General features: G+C 38.8%; 2 protein-coding genes across 4 annotated transcripts in view; one reads left to right on the top strand and one right to left on the bottom strand.

Annotated features, from left to right (window-relative positions):
• The window catches only part of MYO1B (myosin IB), a 172,387-nt gene extending 150,874 nt beyond the window's left edge, over window positions 1–21,513 (bottom strand). Inside the window, exon 1 of one of the 2 annotated variants that reach the window (XM_085066038.1) lies at window positions 21,386–21,513. The gene's annotated coding sequence lies outside the window, so the exon portion shown is untranslated. Of the gene's footprint in view, window positions 1–12,565; window positions 12,682–21,385 lie in introns of those variants that run through there. The other variant, XM_085066036.1, reaches the window with a different exon arrangement.
• STAT4 (signal transducer and activator of transcription 4) overlaps window positions 1–21,880 on the top strand; it is a 39,364-nt gene extending 17,484 nt beyond the window's left edge. For both annotated transcript variants that reach the window (XM_085066042.1, XM_085066041.1), the window contains exons 5-24: window positions 205–297; window positions 2,175–2,253; window positions 3,828–3,913; window positions 4,545–4,696; window positions 5,844–6,002; window positions 6,909–7,001; window positions 7,814–7,873; window positions 8,660–8,677; window positions 8,759–8,852; window positions 9,711–9,755; window positions 12,261–12,344; window positions 12,612–12,710; window positions 13,874–14,009; window positions 15,388–15,440; window positions 16,228–16,322; window positions 16,874–17,010; window positions 17,447–17,638; window positions 18,871–18,937; window positions 19,452–19,560; window positions 21,475–21,880. In XM_085066042.1, the coding sequence (XP_084922168.1) occupies window positions 205–297; window positions 2,175–2,253; window positions 3,828–3,913; window positions 4,545–4,696; window positions 5,844–6,002; window positions 6,909–7,001; window positions 7,814–7,873; window positions 8,660–8,677; window positions 8,759–8,852; window positions 9,711–9,755; window positions 12,261–12,344; window positions 12,612–12,710; window positions 13,874–14,009; window positions 15,388–15,440; window positions 16,228–16,322; window positions 16,874–17,010; window positions 17,447–17,638; window positions 18,871–18,937; window positions 19,452–19,560; window positions 21,475–21,501 (1,878 nt within the window). In that variant the 3' untranslated portion in view covers window positions 21,502–21,880. The remainder of the gene's footprint in view (window positions 1–204; window positions 298–2,174; window positions 2,254–3,827; window positions 3,914–4,544; window positions 4,697–5,843; window positions 6,003–6,908; window positions 7,002–7,813; window positions 7,874–8,659; window positions 8,678–8,758; window positions 8,853–9,710; window positions 9,756–12,260; window positions 12,345–12,611; window positions 12,711–13,873; window positions 14,010–15,387; window positions 15,441–16,227; window positions 16,323–16,873; window positions 17,011–17,446; window positions 17,639–18,870; window positions 18,938–19,451; window positions 19,561–21,474) is intronic.
• Window positions 21,881–23,117: the final 1,237 nt, after the last annotated feature.

Raw genomic sequence — 23,117 nt, 5'->3', positions numbered from 1 at the left:
ACCTTTTAATCTTTTGTATTTCAAAGTTAAAGCTGCATGTTTTTCAAATCTGTGGAACTAAACATGTCTGTGTGTTTACAGCAGTCTCCAGATGGTTGAACACTGGCTTCTGAGTTCCCTCTCTGTGCTGGAACTTGCAGTACAGTTTCTACCACCTATTATTATTATTACTCATCCACCAATTATCTGTTCCATGTGTTCCAGGGGCCACTGGAAAAGTCTCTGCAGAACTCTGTGGTTTCAGAACGTCAAAGAAATGTAGAACACAAAGTGTCAGCCATCAAGAACAGTGCTCAGGTAGCTTTTTGTCCTCTTTGCTGTCTGTGCCCACACAATTTCCACACAGACACACCTGAACTATCTTTAAGCTAAGCAGCACGACTTCTGCCAACAGACACACCAACCATTTTCCATTATTCCAAGGACATCTGCCCCAACTTAATACTCAGGACACACCTGGATCCTCAGGTATAAACAGCTGTGTGGATTCAGTGTGAGAGATGCCTATTTTAAAGCTATCACACTCATCCCTAGGTGAGTTACAGGCAGGCCATTGAGTGCAATAAGAATGTACCTGTGATCTCTAAAAAGATGTGAGGTTCAGAAAATACATTTTTGCAACTTCACCTCCTTTAGCTGGGTCAGCAATAGCTTAACCTTCATGACCTCCAAGTCATGTACCGAGATCTTTGTCAAGCCGAAGGTTACGTGACATAATTACATGGTTTGGAGACATGAGGGGACAAGAACACTGGGAGCTGATGGTAACCACTCTCCAGGAGTTTCTCATACCATGGCAGGGCAGAGCTGGGCTGAGTCAAACCTGTAGCTATGTCCCAGAGATCTTGCAAGCTCAGTCAGAGAATACCTGCCCGTTCAGTTCAAGGCAGGATAAGGATTCAGATTACCCATGGCTGTCTTGCTATCCCAGCCCCACTTTCAGCTCTGCAGCTGTCTCATTGGAGAAATTATATTTGAAATACCTATCCATTTGTTGTTCAAGAGTAACATTTTGGTATACTGGAAGGAGATCCTAGTAGCATTCTCTCATCAGTTTCTCCTTTCATGGGTAAGAAGCATCAAACCCTTAGAAGGATTAAGGTAGTTTCAGAAGAATGTAATACTAGATCTCTATCTACACATAAAGTTGTAAGATAAGAGTTGCAGAGCAGCCAAAGCAGCAGCCTGTCATGCTGCTCCCTCTGCCTGTGTGGGGAAGTACAGCCACCCCTGAAGAACCAGTGAAAATTAGAACATTTTCTAGATACCAGGAGTTTTTTTAGTAGGTAATTAAGTTGAACACAGAAATTAGCCAGTTCCTCGTGTATGTAATTTCATACCTTACACATATAATTTAAAACTTTAGTCTCCAAAACAAAGAGGAAACCAAAATGGCTAATTGTGCGTGGCCTCATTTAGCAAACAAGTTTCTGTATTTTCACAGCCACTTAATGTGCACATCTCACGGAACTAAAAAGGATTGTTTATGAGTTGTTGGCAAAATCAAGACTTCCTATAAACAGCACAGAAATAGACCTTGAAAGTACAACAGATAATTTCCTAGAGTTTTATTTTCCTTCTTTTGATGTGCTTTTTTTAATTATCATTGATTGGTTACTAGAAAATACTTTCAAAAGTTTTTGCAGTACATACGAAATGAAACTCTTGCAAAATGCCAAAGCAGCAAAAATGTTTCATTTCTTTACCCAAATTCTTAAGACATTCTGTAAATAAATTCTGTGAGCTCTGCTCCAGTCTCTGACTCCACCTTTTTTGGCTTTGCACACCTCAATTCAATTTCCATTTAAGTAAATGCAAAATAATCCCTTCCCCATGCCTTATAGTTTCAAGAAAAGAGTAACATTATTGGCATAATAATTTCAGTTTAGCTCAAGCTAACATAATCATTCCTACTTTCCACTATGTCATTGCAGTAGTAAACAAGAAGGGATAAAGCTGAATCAACCACTGTCAACTGCAGGAGAGAGGATAATATTTGACTTTCTAAACAAGTAAAATAAATCTGTAGCTATAAACATGTATTTATTATTCAATCATCCTTTTTAAATTTTACAAGATAGTAAACCAGAGTTTCCAGAGCTGCTCAGGGGGTTTTAAATGGTAAGAAAGGAAAATACTACATTATGCATTTGTTCATTTCTTTTCTCGGAAAGATGACTGACCAAGATGTGAAATACTTGGAAGATTTGCAAGAGGAATTTGACTTCAGGTACAAAACAATACAAAGCTTAGGTAAGAGTTCTTATACTAATTTTTAGATTCTCTAGGAAATGGCTGATTCTGCAGCTAGACTCCAGTATCAGCATTTTTTGTGCATTACCTAAATAATATATGTAAACATAAAAATGGGTCTTTAGTATAAATAAAGCTATAGTCCCAGAACATAATGACTCTTTTGGGTTTAAGAGGGTAAAAAGGATCATGTTAAACAAGTATAACTGTTTTCCATGGATAAGCTGCAGAATGACATGTAAAGTAGTATGTTTCTTAATTTAAAGAACCTATTTTTCAATTTCCTCACCTTTTACGTGGCCCTTCTTTGGCAGAATGTGGAAGAGACTCTTATTTCCCAGAGTTGCACAAAACTGATTTTTCTAGCCTCTAACTTGGCTTTCTATTCTTTTTTTGACCACAGTGGTGATAACCAGCTGGTAAGCACTTTGAATGCATGTTTGACCAGCCTGTGATGGTTGAGATCTGCACGTGGCAACAGTCCTTGCACGATCTCTTTCAGAAAAGAAACTGGGTCTGCTTGTGTCTGCTTAGATATCTTTATATTATCTTCCTGTGAACATGCAGAGATACTGGGCTTGAAATGCCTGAGTCCTTACACACATCACTCCTTTATGTTGACGGCTGGATATGACCCAGCAATCAGAAGAGTTGCATGGTTTAATGAGTTGCTAGTCGTCAGGCCAATCATAATTACTGACCACACAGACAACTGAAAGCTGCCCCACTTGCAAAATAAAACATGCTGACATAAATGACTTTCAGGGCTTAAAATTTCACTGCTCTACTCCAGCACAGCCAGCTTACAGTGTGTGGGAGCAATCGGTGTGGCTGAGCTGATGATGGTTACTTGTCTGCCTCTACTGAAACATCTACCCTAACACAATGGGAAGACATCAGTCCAGAGCTTAGCAGACACACAGTTGACACCAATTTCTTTTTTGAATGTAGCATGAAAGATGCAAAAGGTTGGGGAAAGTGAGGGTGGGGAAGAGCTGCATGTGAAAGAGCATGGGTGAGCTGGGGGACTCTGGAAACTAGTGTGTGATCCAGAGAAGGACAAAAGTTAGAGAGAGGGAGAAATGCCCAGTGATCAATGCTCCTGGCTGCTGAAATTCACCTGGCGATGAACACTTTATCTCTGTTTCAAATGCCTCTCAGCCAGACATCATAATTCACATTGAGTCCAAAGAGCTTTAGCCTAACTGCTGACACCACGGGTGTGTTTGTGTGTACAGATCAGTCACTGATCCTAGCCAGATGTACATAATACACAGGAGTATGCACAGGGATGAGAAATGTAGAGAACTCTAGGTCTCATCCATATGTTTTCTGCCTTTTCCTGTTCCACATACACATCTACGGACTGGAGCCATAAAACCTTATATTAAACTTGTACTAAAGGTAGTCCTTTCAAATGAAATAGGCTGTTACATAATCTACTGATGTCCACACCTTATTTTTTCACTAGTTCATGCTGCAGTTCGGTAGTGGTTTCTTTCCTCTCCTCCCCTTATAAACAAGCACATGCACCCACACATGTATTTATACTGATTTTTTTTTGTCCCCTGCAGAGCAGAATGACAAAAACAGTGCCCTCATTAAACAGGAAATGTTGGCGTTGCAGGCGATGCTCAATACTTTAGACTACAAGAGAAAGGTTAGTGACAATGTTTTGTCATTTGTGGTTAATTTGCTTTCTCCCCTTATTCCCACACCAAATACTCAAATGCGTATGTGGGACTCTTAAAACTCTCATCTCTGAAGAACAGACGAATAACACAGGAATTAAATATTTGCAAAATGTCTGAGTGGGTCTGGGTGATTTTGACTAGAAGTTAAGAAATTGGCAATTAAGTAACAGCTCAATCAAGGACATGGTTCTGCACACCTTAAGAGTGAAGCAATTCGTTTGAGTCCATGGGGTTTTTTTAAATGATTAAATTAAGCGAACAAAACAACAATGCACTGTATATGATGCAAAACAAAAGCAGAACTTTTTTAACTTGACAGAGCTTGAAAGTGTCAACATCTTGGAGATGTTATGCCCATAAAGAATGCAACAATTTTCCCTCCTACCCTCCCAAAAAAGAAGTTTTACTGTAGAAGAGTTCATAGAGATTCAGGAATAATGTACAAGCGGTGATGAATCTGGTCACTGAAGCACTAGGAACTAAATACAGTTAGTTTCAGAATAACTGAAAAAAAAATGTAACCTGCACTTGCTAATAATTGCCAAATTTTGCAGCTGTTGCCTGTGGTCAGTTTATGCCACCTTTCCTATTTTGCAGGAAGTGCTCAGTAAAATCGGGCGCGTGATCCATGAGATCGATATGCTGACGAGCAACATGCTGACCGAGGAGCTGCTGGACTGGAAGAGACGGCAGCAGATCGCCTGCATCGGGGGGCCCCTGCACGGTGGGCTCGATCAGCTCCAGAACTGGTAAACCTGCCCTGACCTTGCGTTTCCACTGAAAACCACAGGAAGTCTGCTGCACTTGAAATGATCATTCCTTTAGATCTGCTGCAACAGCAGCAAATTCACCAGCAGCTAAGAAAGTCAATTACTAAAAGGTGCTAACTAAAAGTGATTCGGTGGGCAACACTCACTATTCAGAATTAACACTACGGTGAACTGCAGAGCCTGACTCATGGTAGTCACTCATTTTTGAGTTTGACAGCTCTTCCAGTTACAGGACACATATTCTCTCTGGAGTTTTGCTTGAGTAAGAATGGTGCTGACTGAGTTTGTCATTGAACACAGTGGGAGTTGTGTCTAGGTAGAGGCTTTATGCTTTGACTCACTCCTCCAGCCTTCACACTGTGCAGGAATTGAATGGCACTAATCTCTGTGGTGGCAACTCTGAAGTTATTGCAAATAAAAAGAAAATAGCATTAGATCTAAAAAATAACAGAGAATGTCAACATCATGGTCCCATTAAAACTCTCATATGGAAAAGGTGAAGTAAAAATTAAGACGTAAAAAAGAAGGAAAATTACCATGAAAATTTTAGGATTGAAAAAAAAAACCTGTTTTTTTCCTATATTTTGAGTAGTTTGTTTGGGTTTTTTTCACTGAAGTACTTTTTTTCCAATGAAGACACTAAAAATAGCTTCAAAATGTGATTCTATATACCCATACCCTATTGAAGTGTTAGCAAGTGTGTTTGGATTTATTTTTCCTTACTGCTTTTACACTTCTTCAGTCTTGTTAACTTGCTCATTTTATATAAAATTATCCTTTTAAAGAGTACATTTTGCTAAACTACTGAGCTGTAGGAAAGAATTAATGTTGGCACAAGTGCCCTGCATGTACAACATCAGGGCTATGTATATATTTCTTTCAAATTTTTGCAGACATTGCTATGTTGTTGCAAAAATATTTCTCTTTGAAGATAAAATAGGTGATTTGGCCAATGTATTTATGTACTCCTGTAAACAAAAGATGAATGGATGTGAGTTTGGGCAAAGCTAGAAAGCACCATTCAATACAGATTCTGATTTTCCCCAAGCAAGAACTTCAGTAGTTCTCATGTTTTAAGAAATTGTTTACACGAAGGATTGCAAACTGATTCTTTGTCTTGCTGTAGCTTTACATTGTTGGCAGAGAGTCTCTTTCAAGTTAGAAGGCAACTAGAAAAGCTGGATGAACTCCTGACCAGGCTGACTTATGATGGGGACCCTATTCCTGTGCAAAGACCTCAGCTGCTGGAAAAAGTCAACTTTCTGCTCTACAACCTTTTCCGGAAGTGCGTAAGCCACTGCCAGTGTACTGAGCTTTACCTCAGCTGGTAAATTTCTCAACAATGAGAACACAGTGTTAAGAAGAAGGAAAAAAAAAGAAAAAGGAAAAAATGAAAAAGTTTGAATGTCTGAGGATTTCAAAGACCAGGTTCCCTAATATAAGCAGCATGTACAGCTGTCGTCAAAACTCATAGGAACTGAAGGTGCCAGGCAGCTTCTCATGGGAAGAGTTTAAGGGCTTGTCATCAAGTTCTGACTCTAAGTGAATGCCAGAAATCCCCTTATTTTAGGAGGAGTTACATACATTCTGCTGAGGAAAGTTGTGGGTTTTTTTGTTTGTGGGTTTGCTACTTTTTTTAAGTAAATGTTTCTTGTCTTTCCTCTTCCCCACCAAGATACTCTTCTTGCTGCCCTTCCAACTCACCCTCCTATTAATAGATAAAATATTATCATTTCTCTTGCCTTTAGTACCAGCTATACTAGAGATATACCACTAGTCTCTGAAAGCAAAGTGTACTCAATTATTTTCTATAACTATATATTTTTTTAATTGTTTCATTTCATCGGAGCCATGCTCAGTGTGTTTTCATACTCTGTTATGGTTCTGAGAAAATTTTGGAAGACCAAGACTTTTATCATCCTTATATTTTAGGACTATAGAATTTGATGTGATTTTCAATGTGTTCCAAATATCTGTCTCTTATGGGAACAATTTAAATGAAAGTTAGACCACTGGATCATTTTGAGAACTAAGAGTTGGAATACATAGCTGCCACTTCAGCATCTGTACAGAAAGAAGACTTTAAGAGCTACCAGCCCCTTCCCCCCACCGCCCCCCCCCAAAAAAAAACCCCAGCTGTTTGTTTATACATATTCCTAAAAATCTATTTTTTTCACTTCTTCTCACACAGTTCCTTCGTGGTTGAAAGGCAGCCCTGCATGCCAACACACCCCCAGAGGCCAATGGTTCTCAAAACATTAATACAGTTCACTGTTAAATTAAGGTAAGGGGAAAAAAGCCTGATATAAACTCCTTCATTTGTGGGCAGTATTTTATCCTAGGAAAGCAAAGCAGACCAACTCCTGCTAGGGATTATTTCAACTGCAGGGAGATTTTCTGGAATGGGGCTATAAAGTCCATAGAATTTGTCACACAGAACAAGTGGCAATAAAGAGTAAAACACGAGGAAGAGAGGCACACTGTGGCTAAAGGCAGCACCTTCAGGGTTCTGTATGCATTGAATTCTTGTATAAACAACTTTACAAACTGAGGAAATAATGATCCTTATCATACAAGCCAAACTCAGGATACTCAGAGCCACTTCTGCACAGAGGAAAGAGAAGCTGCTGCATTTTGGGGGTCTCTGGTGAAGCAGAGACAAGTTAGTTCTCTCCCAGTAGCTCCTTGCCTGACTTTGTGAAAGAGCAAAGATTGGAGAATAACTCTCATTTCATTCCCAGCTCACAGCACAAAGTGCTTGAAGGGGTGGGGGTGAGAAAAGGTACATGAAGGGAAGCTCCCACACATCTGTGGTGCAGTCAGAGATTATACAAATCCATTTCCTAACTCCAGCCATTCCCTCAAACATACTAACTTTTCCACACACTTAGAAGGAGGGTAGACCACCCACCACTGGAACAGCCCAACTCCTCTTTCTGACCATTCAACCCTATTAATTGTGTAATAATCCTAGATGCCCAGCCTGTTTCCAGATTATAATAACTTCTGATACTTTAATCTGGAGCAACCAGTCTCGTGTTTTCTGGTGAGAAATTTATTCTGTTAATATTCAGGCTCTCATTTTCTGTTTTGAAGGTTGCTAATTAAACTGCCAGAGCTGAACTACCAGATCAGAGTGAAAGCAACTATTGACAAGTAAGAAACTTAAAAGTGAAGATATTCTCTTTCTCCCTACAGAGACAACACAGTTTTTTTTCAGTGGGTATCCTATCTGATTTTAAAGCTTTTTTTAAAAGGAAAAGAAAAAAAAAATTAAAAAAACCAAACCACCAGTTAAAAGATCAGAGTAACACTTTTTTTTTTATGTGGAAGATTTCTTTTTCTAAAACAAAGCTGTAAATCTAATTGATGTCTTCAAACTGGAGGCAAGAAGTCCATTTAAGGTTTGTCTCAAGACTTAAATAAAATTTATCAGACTGATACAGCAGCATCACATGAAAACTTGAAATCAAACTGTATTGCATTTATGGGATAGTTAGGTTTGAAATATCTCCGAGCTCTCACCATTTACCATCCCCAGCCCTAGGCACAACTACCTCCATTCTTCTGCAAACCCCTAAAAAAACACCTTGGCTGCATGGACATAGACGTTGGCCCATGAGAAAGAGGGAAAACACCCAGTGAGGAAGAAGCAAGAGAGAAGCCAGGACTGTTTCTCTCAAAAGCCATGTATTGTCTGATAACAAATAGCAAGATAAAATGCATTACCTACACATGGCCAGATGCAAAAGTCTAAGCGGATTGTACGAATTTCAGTTTAAGATGAATTCCAGTTTAGAAACTGTGGTTGTGTTGTCAACGCAAACCAACTTTGACAAGGCAAAATCTACCATCTCAGATATGCTACTCAGTACAAGTTATGGTTTACACATTTACTGACTCACAATCTGTTTTCTCTCCCCCACCCCTCCTCTCTTCTAGGAATGTTTCAACTGTAAGGTAAGGCACTAAAAGTATCATATGTCTAAAATTTTTCCAACACCATGGTATTTGAATACATAACTACAATGTCCTCCACAGTAACCGCAGATTTGTTCTGTGTGGAACACACGTGAAAGCCATGAACATGGATGAGTCTGCAAATGGAAGCTTGTCAGTAGAATTTCGACATTTGGTGGGTTTGACTGCTTTTTTACTATTGTGTGCTTCTGGTAGAGAAATCAAAGATTCTTTGGAAAGTATGGAGGGAGAACTGTATTACTGTCAAGTCTACATTAATTTTCTTTGTGCTTATACAGAAATTTTACTCCTAGAACCTCTTTATGCCATTCCATACTTTATCCATTCCATAAAATAAGACTATATATTTTTACAGAAATGACAAAGCAATACCAGAAAATGAAAGACTAATCATGCTGAATTTAAAAGCTTCTCAGAAACTGAGTTTGGTTAAACAAAAAACCCAAAACACCAAACCCAACAACAAAAAACCCAACCATAAAAACCCAACACACAGAACAAACAAAAACCGTAAACCACACCACAATTTTCTAGGGGAAATAGAATTGAATACTTGAAATCTATCAGAAATTAATGGTTGTGATAACAACTTTGTGAGAGACTAGAGCACGGCTTGTGTAACTTCTCTGACAGCCCAGTGTGTCCTGCTTTCACTCTCTTGCCTGTGGTATTTTTGGGACTTAACCACATATGCAGTGCATCTGTGTAGTTTTGCAAAAGGAGATCGAGATCGATGGTCTTTAGTGCTTTTTTGTATTACACACTTGGCAAGCACCCTAATTAATGCTTTGTTACATTAACTTAGTTTCCTAAAAATTCTTTAAAAATATCAAAACACTCCTCACTGAATAGAATTTTTTGAGGTGTAGTGTCAGAGTTCATTAGACTTCATTTGTATATTGCAAATAAAATCTCATTATAGCTAAGTACAACCTGGTTACAAATTATGTTCCTCTCATGTAGTTCTGTCTGTAGTTTCTCTGACACCTAACTACTGCTTTGCTTTATACAGCAACCCAAAGAAATGAAAACAAGTGCTGGAAGCAAAGGAAATGAGGTTTGTGCATTTATTTTACATGGTTTTTCTTACTCTCACAAGTATTTCATATTTTATTTTATTTAAATCAAAGAGTTGTTAGATTTTGAAATCTATACTATATATTAAGTAAAAACCCAATTAGTAGGCTAGAGTAAGTGACATAAATAGTATCTTACTAGTAGTAGTAAGATAATGAGAACTGCTTGGAATGACTCAGATGCCTTAAGTCTGTGTATTTTAAAAGTTACAATAGAAGGTAGGCAGTAATAATCTGAATGCGTGCATTCCTCACTAAGGTAGCCTTTTTTGGTCATTTACATTTTGGAAAAAAAAAAAAAACCAAGCTTTTAAGGATTTTTTTTTTTAAACGATTGTTTCCTATAGGAACAGTCCTTTAAATATATGTTCTGCTGGTCAGGTTCACAGCTGAAGTCAGGGTGTCATTATTTTTGCATCCAAGGGGGGTTTGTTTACTCAGCCAGGACCAAAAATGTACTTAATTTAAGTTCATCCCAGCCCGGTCGTAGGTTCCCCTCTTGTGGTGACTCTGTGTATGACACCACAGCACTAAAACCAGCAAAACTGAGGGTAAAGTTGTATAAGCAAGTTTAAAATAAAACCAGAAAAATCTGTGTGTGTGAGTGTGTGTATGAGTGTGTGTATAAAAATATAATCACTCATATCACAGCCCAAATAGCTGTAGTTATACAAGCACAACAGTTATTTGAAGTGGTCTTTAAGTACAAAGCAAAAGGTATGATCAGCATGAAGAATTTTACCAAAACCTAAAGCAGAAGATACTTATGCCCGTTTCACACATATTTCTGAACAGAAAACAACTCACAACCCGATTAGCAAGACTGAAACTCAAGGCTCAACTCCCAGTCACTCTGCTACTTACAAAATCACTGACATCACAACAGGCAAATGCAAAAATGTAGGTTAAGAAGTGTTGGCAATTCTGGAAATTCTGGCAGCATCTTCCTCCCACTTCCACACATTGTACCTTTAAAACTATATAAAGCTATCATAGGGCTGTGGAGAATTAGGACAGCTGAACTGTGACCTGGTTCACTGCTGATTTCCTCTCAAACAGAGCCTCTCCTTGGTTAAGTCAGTCTGTGAAAGTGATTATCAGCAGAACAAGGGTTGGGGGCTTTTTTTGTTAACAGCAACTACAATACTTTTAAGACTTGGTTTGTTATAGGATCTTATAGGATGTATGCTAAAAGTGTAGTTAAATATAACTTGCCTCAAAAAAAGTGGAAGTTCTCTGTTTCAGATTTGTCCTTTCATGCAGATGTACCTTTTTGCCTAGATGTTTCTCCATGAGAAAAATTTCTTTTTGTAAAATCATAATGGGGAGCTAAGGGAGGAAGAAGGGTAGTTTCACCAATCCTTTTCGACTTTGTGCCAGCAATGCAGGTTGAGCTGGATTGATTCTACCTGAATTAAAACATTTCAGCTCATTTGATGGATGAGTATTTAATGTAAAAACCTTCAGGTCTAAGCTGGATTTTCCCTTTGGAAGGCAGATTTATTATTCAGATGCTGAAGCATCTCCTGTGGTCTCAATCCCTCATTTATTCAGTATCTCTTGTTGCAGTGGCCTATACATGTCCTGGAGGAGGTGCTCCATGAGAAAGATAAGGCCAGGAGGCCCTCTCCCAAGAAATGGTTTCATTTTACATTCACTGAAAGCAGAGTATTTCAGTAAATGGAACCATTTCAATTTGCAATGTTTTATTTCTTTTTTAAAAGAAAAGTATGACAAAAAGAAACAAATGCATGATGGGGAGGGAAAAGCCAACAACAAAACAGGAAAAGGACAAATATATTTTTCTGGGGATGGAAATGAATTTCGAAAGATCTGTTTCCTAAGGGGCAGAGATTTGGATCTTTACAGAGCTATGCTGTTTTGTAATCAAAACAAACGCTTATACGACAAACTTTAATCAACCATGACAAACAGATTTTTTTTTTTCCATCCAAGAAAAGCTTGGGGTTTTAATACCAGATTTACTTTGGATTAATGATTTAGGCCTCTACTCTTTCAACTAGTACCATCTCAGTACACACAGCAAACCTAGATGAAGTCCTATTTGTCATTAAAGCTGTGGCTATTTTCTTTCTTTCTAGTTTGTTTCTCCCTGAAGTTGAACATCTCTGTTCAAAGTCAAATTGTAAATCAGTAAAGAAACTTTAGGAAAAGCAAAGTTGGAGACAACATTTATCAGACACACGAAATTATCTGTTAACTTTTTGTGTGCAAGTCTGTGTTTTAAAGTACCATTTTAGAAAAAGAAGTTTAGAAGTAGTGCTTTAACAATATTAAGGGGTTTTGTTAGATTCATCAGAAAAAATACCAGACTCTGGACTCATTTAATGTCAAAGTTGAACAAACAAATTGTTTCCTTCACTTCCTTCTTTTCCTGTTCTGCATATATACTTGATATGAGGTTTCTTTCCAGTGTTCAATGCCAACTGCACACTCACAGCTTTATAACCTACTTACTCCCTCAGGGCCCTCACATGGTGACTGAGGAGCTGCACTCCATCAGCTTTGAAACACAGGTCTGCCTGTATGGACTGACCATAAATCTGGAAGTGAGTATTTGGGACAGATTTTCTGGGGCAAGAGTAAAAGGCATTTTCCAGCAGTTTACAGAAAGACAACTATGTAGGCCTGACCACAGGCCTGCCTGCCCCCCATGAGGCCCTCAGCGGCAACCACAGGCAGACACGGGATTTCCAGAACTTCTGGAAAAGAACTATATGCTTTGGGAAGGAAGAGAGGCTGAAAAGCCAAAGCACAGCACAGTACTTACACTTTCCTCAGCAGCATTTACACCCTGCCTTCATTCTCTCCACCAGACCAGCTCTCTGCCTGTGGTGATGATTTCCAATGTCAGCCAACTGCCCAATGCGTGGGCCTCTATCATTTGGTACAACTTGTCAACCAATGACCCTCAGGTAGGCCCTCAGTGTGCAAATACTGACTTCTGCACATTTTCACCTATTATTCAGTTACTAAATACATTAAGTATAAAAAATATATATACTTCCCTCTTGAACTGGCCTTTTTTTCACACGCACTGCTATAAACATCACACTTTAATGTTGTTCTCTTTATCTTTCTTTCCCTGCCCAGATATAAAACCACATGCACGCTTAGCTTTCCTTTTTGTAGCCTAAAGTAGTAGCTCTTAAACTAAGGAAAGGTGACAGTCCTTCTCCACAACTTCTCTAGTCTGAATTTATCTTTCTTGGGTGTTGTGACTAAAACTAGACCTGTTACAAAAAAATTCTACTAGTACAACTCTAAACCAAAGTAGGCACATAGGTGGGTCTCTGATGTACTTAAGTGCTGCTTTCTCCCATGCATTTTATAGGAACTTGGGCTTTGTGTGGAAAAGATTATAAATGTTAAGTAGCAACTTCTAGTGGCTCTAACCTGAGCAAAGGCAGAATCATTCTTTCTAAGGCTCCAGCTGTATCAGCACATATTTTAGGTTCAGTCACTGTATTTGCAGATTGTGGAATAGTGCTGTCAATGGCTCTCGGGCTTTCAGCTGGGGATTAGTGCAGTCACATAGATGCTCAGAGGAGGGAAGGGGTCAGACAGTCTACCATGGTGGCAGGCCAGCTGACCAGCAGGCTGTCATACTCCAAAGAGTTTTTGCACAGTCTTCAGTATGCCCATAATGAGTACAATCCAAAAAAACCCTAAATGAAATAACCAAGACAAGCCAAATGATTCAACAGCATATCGCCATATCAGTACATAATGGTTAGAGGTTTCCATGCACCAAACATTAAAGCGTAGTGATAATATCTAGATTTTTTGGATAGCATTCAAGCATATTTTCATTGTCTTTACACAGGACGCTACCAGAAGCATAGCAAGGTATTTTATCATCCAAGATGAACACAGGGACTTTAACTCACTCTAGGAGTCTCGCCCAACTGGGTGCCTGCCGGCAGGAAGGCCACACATATTTGCCCCAATGCTTCCCCACACACAGGTCACTTTCAACACTTCCAGATTCTGCTCAAGTACTTGCAGCCTCCTGTTACAGCCTGACATGTATTTCATGGTTGCTAAGTGTCTACACAAAGCATTCATTCTGTTACAGAATTTGTCTTTCTTCAACAACCCCCCTGCTGCCACTTTAAGCCAGCTCCTAGAAGTACTGAGCTGGCAATTTTCATCATACGTCGGTCGTGGACTCAATTCTGAACAGCTCAACATGCTGGCAGAGAAACTTACAGGTAAGTGTGTAGAAATATACAGATTTTATTTGCTTTGGGGTTCTTATTTTTGATAGTTACAGGTATGGGTTTTAAGCAGGTGCTGTGGTTTAACACCAGCTGGCACCTAAGCCCCACACAGCCACTCAGTCACTCACTCCCAGTAGGATGGGCAGAGAATGGGAAGGGTAAAAGTCAGAAAACTCGTGGGTCAAGATAAAAATAGTTTTAACAGGTAAAGCAAAAGCCATACATGCACACAAGTCAAACAAGGAATTCATTCACTACTTCCCATCTGCAGGCGGATGTTCAGCCAGAAAATCAGGGCTGGATCCATCATACAAAGGAGTTACTTGGGAAGACAGATGCTATCACCCCAAACATCCCCTCCTCCCTTCTTCTAACCCCTAAGTTTACATGCTGAGCATGTCACCATATGGTGCAGAATATTCCTTTGGACAGTTAGGATCAGGTAACTGTCCCATCTGTCCTCTCCTAACTTCTTTGCACTCCCAGCCCCCTTGCTCGTGGGCTGGGGTGAGAGACAGAAAAGACCTTGACTGTGTGTAAGCCCTGCTCGGCAAGACCTGAAACATATCCCTATATTTCCAACACTGTTCCCAGCACAAATCTAAAACACACTGGCTAAGAAAATGAACTCTACCCCAGCCAAAACCAGCATGGCATGACCTCCACTTCCAGAGCTGATGTCAAAAATGTCACAATGACATGTTTTTTCTTTAAAGAAAAGCAGGCATCAGCTTATTCTTATCACAAAGTAATTCAACTTTCAATCTTCCAGGCTGCTCAACTGAAGGGAGAGGGCACAAAGTCACACTGTGATGTTATTTTGCTTCCTTAACAATTATCTCTTGCATCTGAAATCAAAAGGAAGTATTTTTGCTTGCTTATGAGGTTTGGTTTGGGGTTTGTTTCATTTTTAGTACCTGTCCTTGTGGGTCTGTTCACTTCTGGGACCTCACCAGAGATGCTTCACTGGTGTCAGCACAGCAAAGAGGCCCTGTAACCTCAGAGAGGTGAACTATTGAATACCCTAAGACCCAACTGTTCCCCAGAAGAGAGAGACCTTAGGGAAAGCTGAAAAGTAACACTTGGGCTAAAAACTGAAGCTGAGCACGTAATGTTGCAGACACCAAATCACAGGCTACTTTAGGCAAATATTCCCAAAACTACCATTATCACCTGCTTCAAAAGAATACAGAAAAAAGATCTACAGTCCCTCAGCATGCCCCTATCCTTCCCTCCCCAGCTCTGTATGTACTGTACTTCTCCCCTCAACCCCCCACCCAACTATACAGATACCAAGATATATCTGTTTCATAACTTTAGAATAATACATGCACCTTTTGGGTCTTTTTTTTTTTTTGTTTTCTTTCAGGACAACAAGTCAGTTACAATGATTATCAGCTCTCCTGGGCAAAGTTCTGCAAGGTACTGTTCCAAAAGTAAAACTAGACTCTGATATCTCATAACACCCGCAGCCATGCCTATCTCTGTTTCTCTGATGCTGCTGATAGGAATCCCATTTGCCGTATGTGGGACTTGCAGCTCAGCACAATCACATCCCTACTAAAAATTAAACTAGCAAAAATAACACTTCCAGAAGCGTGAAGCTTGGGATTAGGAATCTACTTAGTTATATTGCTACAGATATCACAAACTGCCATTACAGCATGACATACATTTCTGTAAATGGTAAATTGAAAGTCTTATCAAAGCACGTAATATATTTTGCATACAGCATAAGTACTATTTTTTCTATGCTCAGTTTTGACCTAAATTATTTCAAGATAGTCAATATATGCACTAACTTTGATGAGCAACAGAGAATGTATTGATAAAGAAGGGCAAGCCTGTCTTATTCACATTAACTACATTATTTAAACAATTTTTTCCTTGGAAGTTCAACTTTCTCATCTTCATTTCACTCAAAATATAAGTTTATAACTAGGAAGAAACCACAGATGGGATTTTTTTTCTTGAAAAATAAGGTGCTTCCAATGCATATCTTAAAAATCAGTTGGTTTTATGTCAGGTTGAAAAAGAGACGTTAACTTAAAAACCACAGTTCAAATTGTCATTCTCACTTGAGCAAAGTGGCTTATTCTTAAGAAACTGAGAAGAAACTATGTCATGTGAATGCTGGGTAACTACATTCTCATGATATTCTTCTTGTGTGTGTTGGTTTTGTTTGTGGTGGTTGTTTTTTAACCATTAGGAACATTTGCCTGGGAAGTCTTTTACCTTTTGGGTTTGGCTTGAAGCAATCCTGGACTTGATTAAAAAACACATTCTTCCTCTTTGGATTGATGGGTGAGCAACAAGGGAACAACTGTATATTGAACTCCCTACACTTTTTCTGTGTCCTTTACTAATCTCAGTTTTATCTGCAATGAGTTTAACACTTCTGTCTCCCTTCTCCCATTTATAACTTTTGGAAATTCCTGCCAAAGGGGAGCAACATTGAATCTCTTAGAAATGCAGGTTTTGATCTATTCTTCAGCTCTGTCTATGCAGTCCAGTACTGGGATACATTTCACCAGACTTCATAGTACTTTGAGCTCAATGCCTTACTCCACATGAAAAATCACACAAAGCTTTGGTCATAGTCTTCAGACCTTATAAAGCTTTGTAATCACGTTTTGAACACTTGTATAAAGTCTGGCCAGATCAAGGCTAGGCTGGATATAGCTCTGGGCAACTTGGTCTGATGAAAGGTGTCCCTGTCCGCAGCAGGGGGGTTGGAACCGGGTGAACTTTAAGGTCCCTTCCAACCCAGGCCCTTCTATGATTCTACACATTGCTCAGATCAAAGTCTGTATTTCTTTCCAAAAGTAAACCCATGATTTCTTGTTATACCTCAGGTATGTAATGGGATTTGTAAGCAAAGAAAAGGAACGAATTCTGCTGAAAGACAAGACACCAGGAACATTTTTATTAAGGTTTAGTGAGAGCAATCTGGGTGGAATTACCTTTACTTGGGTGGATCAGCTGGAAAATGGTAAGTATAATTAAAAAAAAACCCAAAAAAAAAACCCAACAAAAAAACAAAAACAGAACAACAACCAAACCAAACTCTGCAATATATCTGTAATAGAAGAGTCAAGGTTTTTTTTGGTTTGAAAGTAAAATTCACATATATCATGTCATAGTATGGTTTTGGACAAGCTACAAGTACCATAATTTCTCAAAAACAAACCAAAACTCTGACATTCTATCTCTGAGTTCTTGATACTGACAAAGCTCTCCATGAGGTGTACCTGCTTACTGCAGGCTTTAGATTGCTTTCCAGATGCACAGACATTTCATATTGGAAGATATTACCATCAGTAAGAACAGGTAAAGCCTGTGCAAGTATAAATCTCAAAAGAAAGGCAAAAATGTGTTCCAGCTGCAGATACTGATCTACAGGTTATGGTGCCTTTGTGTTTTTACAGGAGATGTAACATTTCATTCAGTGGAACCCTATAACAAAGGTCGCTTATCTGCCCTGCCTTTTGCCGACATACTGCGTGATTACAAAGTTATTATGGCAGACAACGTCCCTGAAAACCCTCTGAAGTACCTATATCCAGATATCCCCAAAGATAAGGCCTTTGGCAAACACTACAGCTGTCAGCCAAATGAAGGTTGGGCTCCATTTCTCTATTTACCCTTTCTTCACAGCAGCTGCAAAGTCAAGAGGCAATTGGAGGAATGTGGGGAGAGGAGGGAGAAAACAGATTAAGATGTCTCCTTCAATAGTCATCTTCAAGGGAACTGTTTTAACGTGTGTCTATCATTTAGACAGCTTCATTTTGCAAATATATCCCTGGTCTTAGAGGCTACAGTGGAGGTGATGACATTTAAAAGAAGCTCAGAAATAGATTTTTTCCCTGAATGATACATCACAAAATTCAGTGCTCAGGTGTTCAAAGGAGAGGAAACTCAAAAATCATCCTGCTTATCAGCTTCATAGTTGTGTTACACTGTAGCATGCTCTCCCTTTACTTTCAAAAAAACTCAGTATTTCCCAAGCAGCTTTGAAGACCTACTTTGTTCCTTTCCATTCAATGGAACCCTAAACCAAAGGTTGCTTATCTGCACCAACTTTTGCCAGTGTACTGCACAATTACAAAGTTATGCTGGCAGACAATGTTCCTGAAAACCCCTGGCAACTGCACTGGAAAATGCAAAAGGCAAAACAAGGACGATTCCAAATATGTTCAGGCCCACGTTCTTTTTTGTCCAAGTTACAAGTCAGCCAATTTTTAGATCAAATTCATTCTCTCTCAAAAAAGCCCTTAAATTCTCATTTTTTAATAGATAATACACATTCTTCTGGACTGTCAGTATCAAAGGTTACAATTTCATTTGAACTCAAAATTCCTACACAACTCAAAAATATTTGAAGGCTACAATTTTTTTCTCCCTCTTCATTTTAACTCAGTCGACTTTGCCTAATGCTCTAATCCTCTAAAATCTTATACATATATATATATGTATGCTTAATTTCATGCAAAAGACATTGCTGAACCTCTATCTACAGAAACAGAGCTGAAAACATTTGCAGAACTGAAGTCTAGAGACTCAGAGTACCAAACTTACAGAGCTGTAGTATATTTGCTTTGAAGGCCTAATGAAATCTCTTTTGTCAGTTGTGGTATTATATTGTGATTCATATCTAGGGAGCACAGACAATTCTGTGACTAAGACCTGAACTCAAGGACTAATCTCAGGAATTCCCCTCACTTTTATGACTATTTATTTATGCAGGGACTTTTCAATTTATTATGGACTGCAGCATTTAAAGCAAATAATCAATTTCAAACAGATAATAAAATGGCTAGGCAATATTTAATTTCTCCAATATTTATTCCAGTCTCGAAGCCCTCAGATGGAGGAGGCAAAGGTTATGTTCCTTCTGTATTTATCCCAGTCTCCAAAATGTAAGTATCGTTACAGACCTGTTACACTTCAACTGTTGTTTTTATTTAATTTCCATCCCATTTCAGAGTTTCCCCTGCCTCCCTTCCCCAAATTATTTGAAAATACTTTGGCATAGAAACACGAGGCCAAGGACTACTAAACACAAGAAAGGGAAGTCAAGAACTTCACCTGCACAGTGCTTTTCCCATTCATGTGCCAAAACATTTGTAAAAATTAAATGCAGATTTTATGGTACTCTGATCTACTGATCTTTCACTGTCTCCCTTTTTCCTCCAGCAGCTGATATTAGGGCCAAAAAAGAGAGGACAAACTTGACTCTTATGTCCTACCTCTTTAAGTGTACACCAGGTTGTTGGAATGTGCTTACAGGGCCACCAGCAAGCCTGAGTACAGGGTTAACAAACTTAAAAAACATCCACCATATTCCACTGATATGCATGAAGCTGGAGGGAACTAAGTTTTCTCGAATGTTATTTTTGCATATTTTAGTTTTGTTTGCTTTTTTCTTTGTAGCTTAAATGATTCTACAGAGCCCCATTCTCCATCAGATCTTCTTCCAATGTCTCCAAGCGTTTATGCTGTGCTGAGAGAACACCTCAGTCCCACAGCTATTGAAACTGCCGTAAGTGTGAACTTTCCCATTCATAAGTTAATACAAAGCACACGGGATGTGTACAGCACATTTTCTGGTTAATAAAAAAGTTGCTGGTACAATTACAAAAGAAACAGAGCTCTTTCATCACTTTCTGCATTGCATTCTCAAACAATGGTGCAGCTATTTCCCCTTCTAAATGGTGCAGGATACTGCAAGCATCTTAGAAACACGGGAATTGCCTGACACACTGGCCAATGAACTTGAATGTCAGAACACAAAGATCCCAGAGTTCTTGCATGAATGAAGGCTTTGCACTGACAAATACATGTCCGTTATACTAATTCTCTAGACTGCACAATTGCCTGGACATGCTCAGGGGAGCTGCCCAAGGAACATAAAAAGTTGTGATTCAGCAGACTCATGCAACATTTTTGTGCTGCAAGTTTCTACACAGGTTTTCAAAGTGCAAAATTAAAAGTCAATGAAAACACTTTCAGCAAAGTAACATTAACTAAGTAATATAGAAAGATTAGGAAAATACTCTACAAACATTATATTAAAATTTTTTTTCCTTACTGACTAGCAATTGTGTTCTGAATCATCATGGCTTAGATCCTTAGAGCACTGATGTATACCCAGCTGGGGATTTGTCCAGCAGACTTCTCTCAGGAAATACAGCAGTGTGTTTGGCTCTAGCAGCTTTAGAAGAAAATCTCCTTTTTTAATACTAGCCCTTAGCTTTCTGTAAGCTCAATGATTTATGACCTTAAAATGGTTATGTATTTAAAAGCCTGCAAACTCCCCTTTAAATGCCTCTCTGTAAACACTTCTCCTCATACATAAACAGAACAAAACTAAACCAGAATCCTGACTGTCAATGACTGGAAGTCCAGTTAAATTCTATATACAAATACATGAGTTCTTTCATATACATCAAACTGAAGGTCTGCTCAAGAGCAAAACATCTTTTTTTATTCTTCACTTTTGTCTCTAATAGCACTCCAGAAAAACTAGTTCTTTAGCTAAAAATGCAATAACCAGCCTAAATTGAAATTCTGCATTAAAACCCACCACACCCAATCCAATGTCCCCCCTTATTTCTGTTTTGGTTTATATTGTGGAAATGGTTCTGACCTCCTCAACTGCACTTACGAACTACACACGCACTTGCTTTCCTAAACTTTTGGCAGAGTAAAGGACAGTTGGCTTCACTTTCATTTAACATCAAGCTCCAAACATTTTTGGTTTCTTCTCGCATGCTAAGCAAATCTCAAACCAGCTCTATTAAAAGGTTCAAAAAGAGCTGTGACCATGGCCATTTTTTAGGGTCATAACCTTACGAAAAAGGACATGCCTGGTAGCAAACTGCAGGAGTTAAATACAATTGTGGGTTTTAAAGGCACCAAGACAAGCAGTTCAGTGCTGCTAGATGATAGGTGATATTTCTGTGGCTCTTACTAGAAAAGTTTTCAAGTTCTGCTAGAAATTGCATGAGAAAAAATAGTTTTAGAAGACAGTGAAATCTCGAGCAGGACAAAATATCCTGAAACTCATTAACTCAGTCTTAGCAAGACATACTTTCTGCAGTCTTGCTGAATTCTCTTCTCTTCCTCCCCTCCTCCAGTTTCCCTTACCCATCTAAAAAACAAGACACCAGGAGGAATCCTGCAATAAAAATCCACAGGCTGCAAGAACCACAAAAGTTCACATAAATACCATGCTTATTCTTATTGCAATTTTTTCTCACACAGTGTTTTCTAATAAGCATTCTTCTTTTTAAAAATAACTAGAAACAGGATTCTTAGATGCCTATCAGTTTGTATTAAATTGTCAAAGTGACATTTGCAGTTACCTTGAGCCAGAGAAGGTTTCGTCTGCAGTTACTTTTAAAAGAGCAGCTGGGAGTGCCATGAGACTAATCTTTTCCTTCTTTTCTTCTAGCTGAGTTCTCCTTATTCAACGGACTGAAGTTCATATCCTGGAAAAATTAAGAATCGTGTGAACACAGGATGGTTTTAAAAATTCATGGTTTTTTTCCTGTCATCTCTGAAAAATCAGCTTTTCCTGGAAACCGTTATGTTATTCTTTGGCCTCTTTCTGTTATCAATAACATATAAACAAGGAATTTTCTCCCTGAGGATCCAAATAGCCTTCTGCAAGTCGGGTTTGCCATTGTCACTGATAAAAGACCAAATCCCTTCTGGCTTGGAAGTAATTTTACTTCAGTGGGGTCCCAGCAGAGATAAATTTTACTTGCTAATTTAACTAATTTCCATAGAATTTCTGTAAATAAGAACAAAATCTTTTGCTTCTGAAAACAGCGTATAAAGATAACTAATGACAATAATGTGTTTGGAAAAATTAGGTTTTATTATGTTAAACACTTTCTGTTTAATCATAATCTTGTACACCACTGATTTAGATACTATTTCAAAGCAAAGATTCTTGTTCCTCTGATTTTGAATGTCCCAGAGGTGTCTGGGGTTTGCTTTTCTCCAAAGAGGAATTGCCTTCAGCATAAATTTTTATCTGACACCACAGCAGAAGTTGTGGAAGGGAGGTAGGCTAGGCTGGGGTGAGAAGGGAGTTCCAGAAAGGAAGCAGACACAAAACTTGTGGTGTTAGAAACTCTCCATTTTGTCACTGGAGGACAGAGTTTGTCAAACTTCTGTCTCTTTCACAGTAGTTGCAGAAGTAAATCAGTTTGGGCAGGAAGCACCCAGATACTACAGCAAGTACTGTCAGAAAGTCTACTAATAAAAAAAATCCCAATCTGATGCAGTTTGGATGCTAACTGGTAAATGCCAACAGTTACTGAAGAGTTGCAGCATTTGCTGACCACCTGTCAATTCTGCCCACAGAAGACATGGTTAATGTATGCAAAGTTCTTAAGATACAAAACCTTGAACATTTGCACCTTACTGCTTTCTCAGGCAGGTATAAGTGAGACATCTGCGATGAAAACATAACCTCCTTGAATCAGTAAAACATGGATTTTACTTTCATTTCTCCTTTCACCCATACTATTGACGTTAGTTGAAAGCAAGCAAGCGGAAACAGAGTAATGAGATATTTTTGTGATACATGGAAGCAGATTTCAAAGAAACAAACACATCTCTGTTCATTAGTCAGAGTGACTTAAAGCAAGCTGCCCATAAGTTCAGAAAGCATCACATATAAAAAACAACATAAGCAATTCTGTATATAGCATGGTAATATCTGTAATTTATATAACCAGCATGAATAAAAGCAGATTTTCAAGTTGCATACCCAGACCTCTGTGGATTTTTTTCAAGGCAAAGCAAAAATAGTCTTGCAGCTTTTTTGTTGACCTTGAACTGAGCTACAAGCACCAACACAGACTTCTAAAGCAGCAAACATTCCCCTCACATCAGCTGCTGCATGCCTTTTCATCTAACGTCTTCTTACAATCGCAATACAAACAATATGGGGGATATCTTGTATTTTTGAGTATCTGAAGTTGATGAGAAGTTCTGTAAAAAAATCAGACATGGCATGAGAAACAGTCTCCTCTCCTTCTTCCCTGCTCCCCATGCAAGGCAACCCTTTAGGACTCTCAAGTA

Source organism: Lichenostomus cassidix, chromosome 7, assembly GCF_008360975.1.
Source record: "Lichenostomus cassidix isolate B80296 chromosome 7, HeHo_3.0, whole genome shotgun sequence".
Taxonomy (NCBI): domain Eukaryota; kingdom Metazoa; phylum Chordata; class Aves; order Passeriformes; family Meliphagidae; genus Lichenostomus; species Lichenostomus cassidix.
The sequence above is the reverse complement of the archived record's forward strand: the minus strand, read 5'-3'. Positions and strand labels throughout refer to the sequence as shown.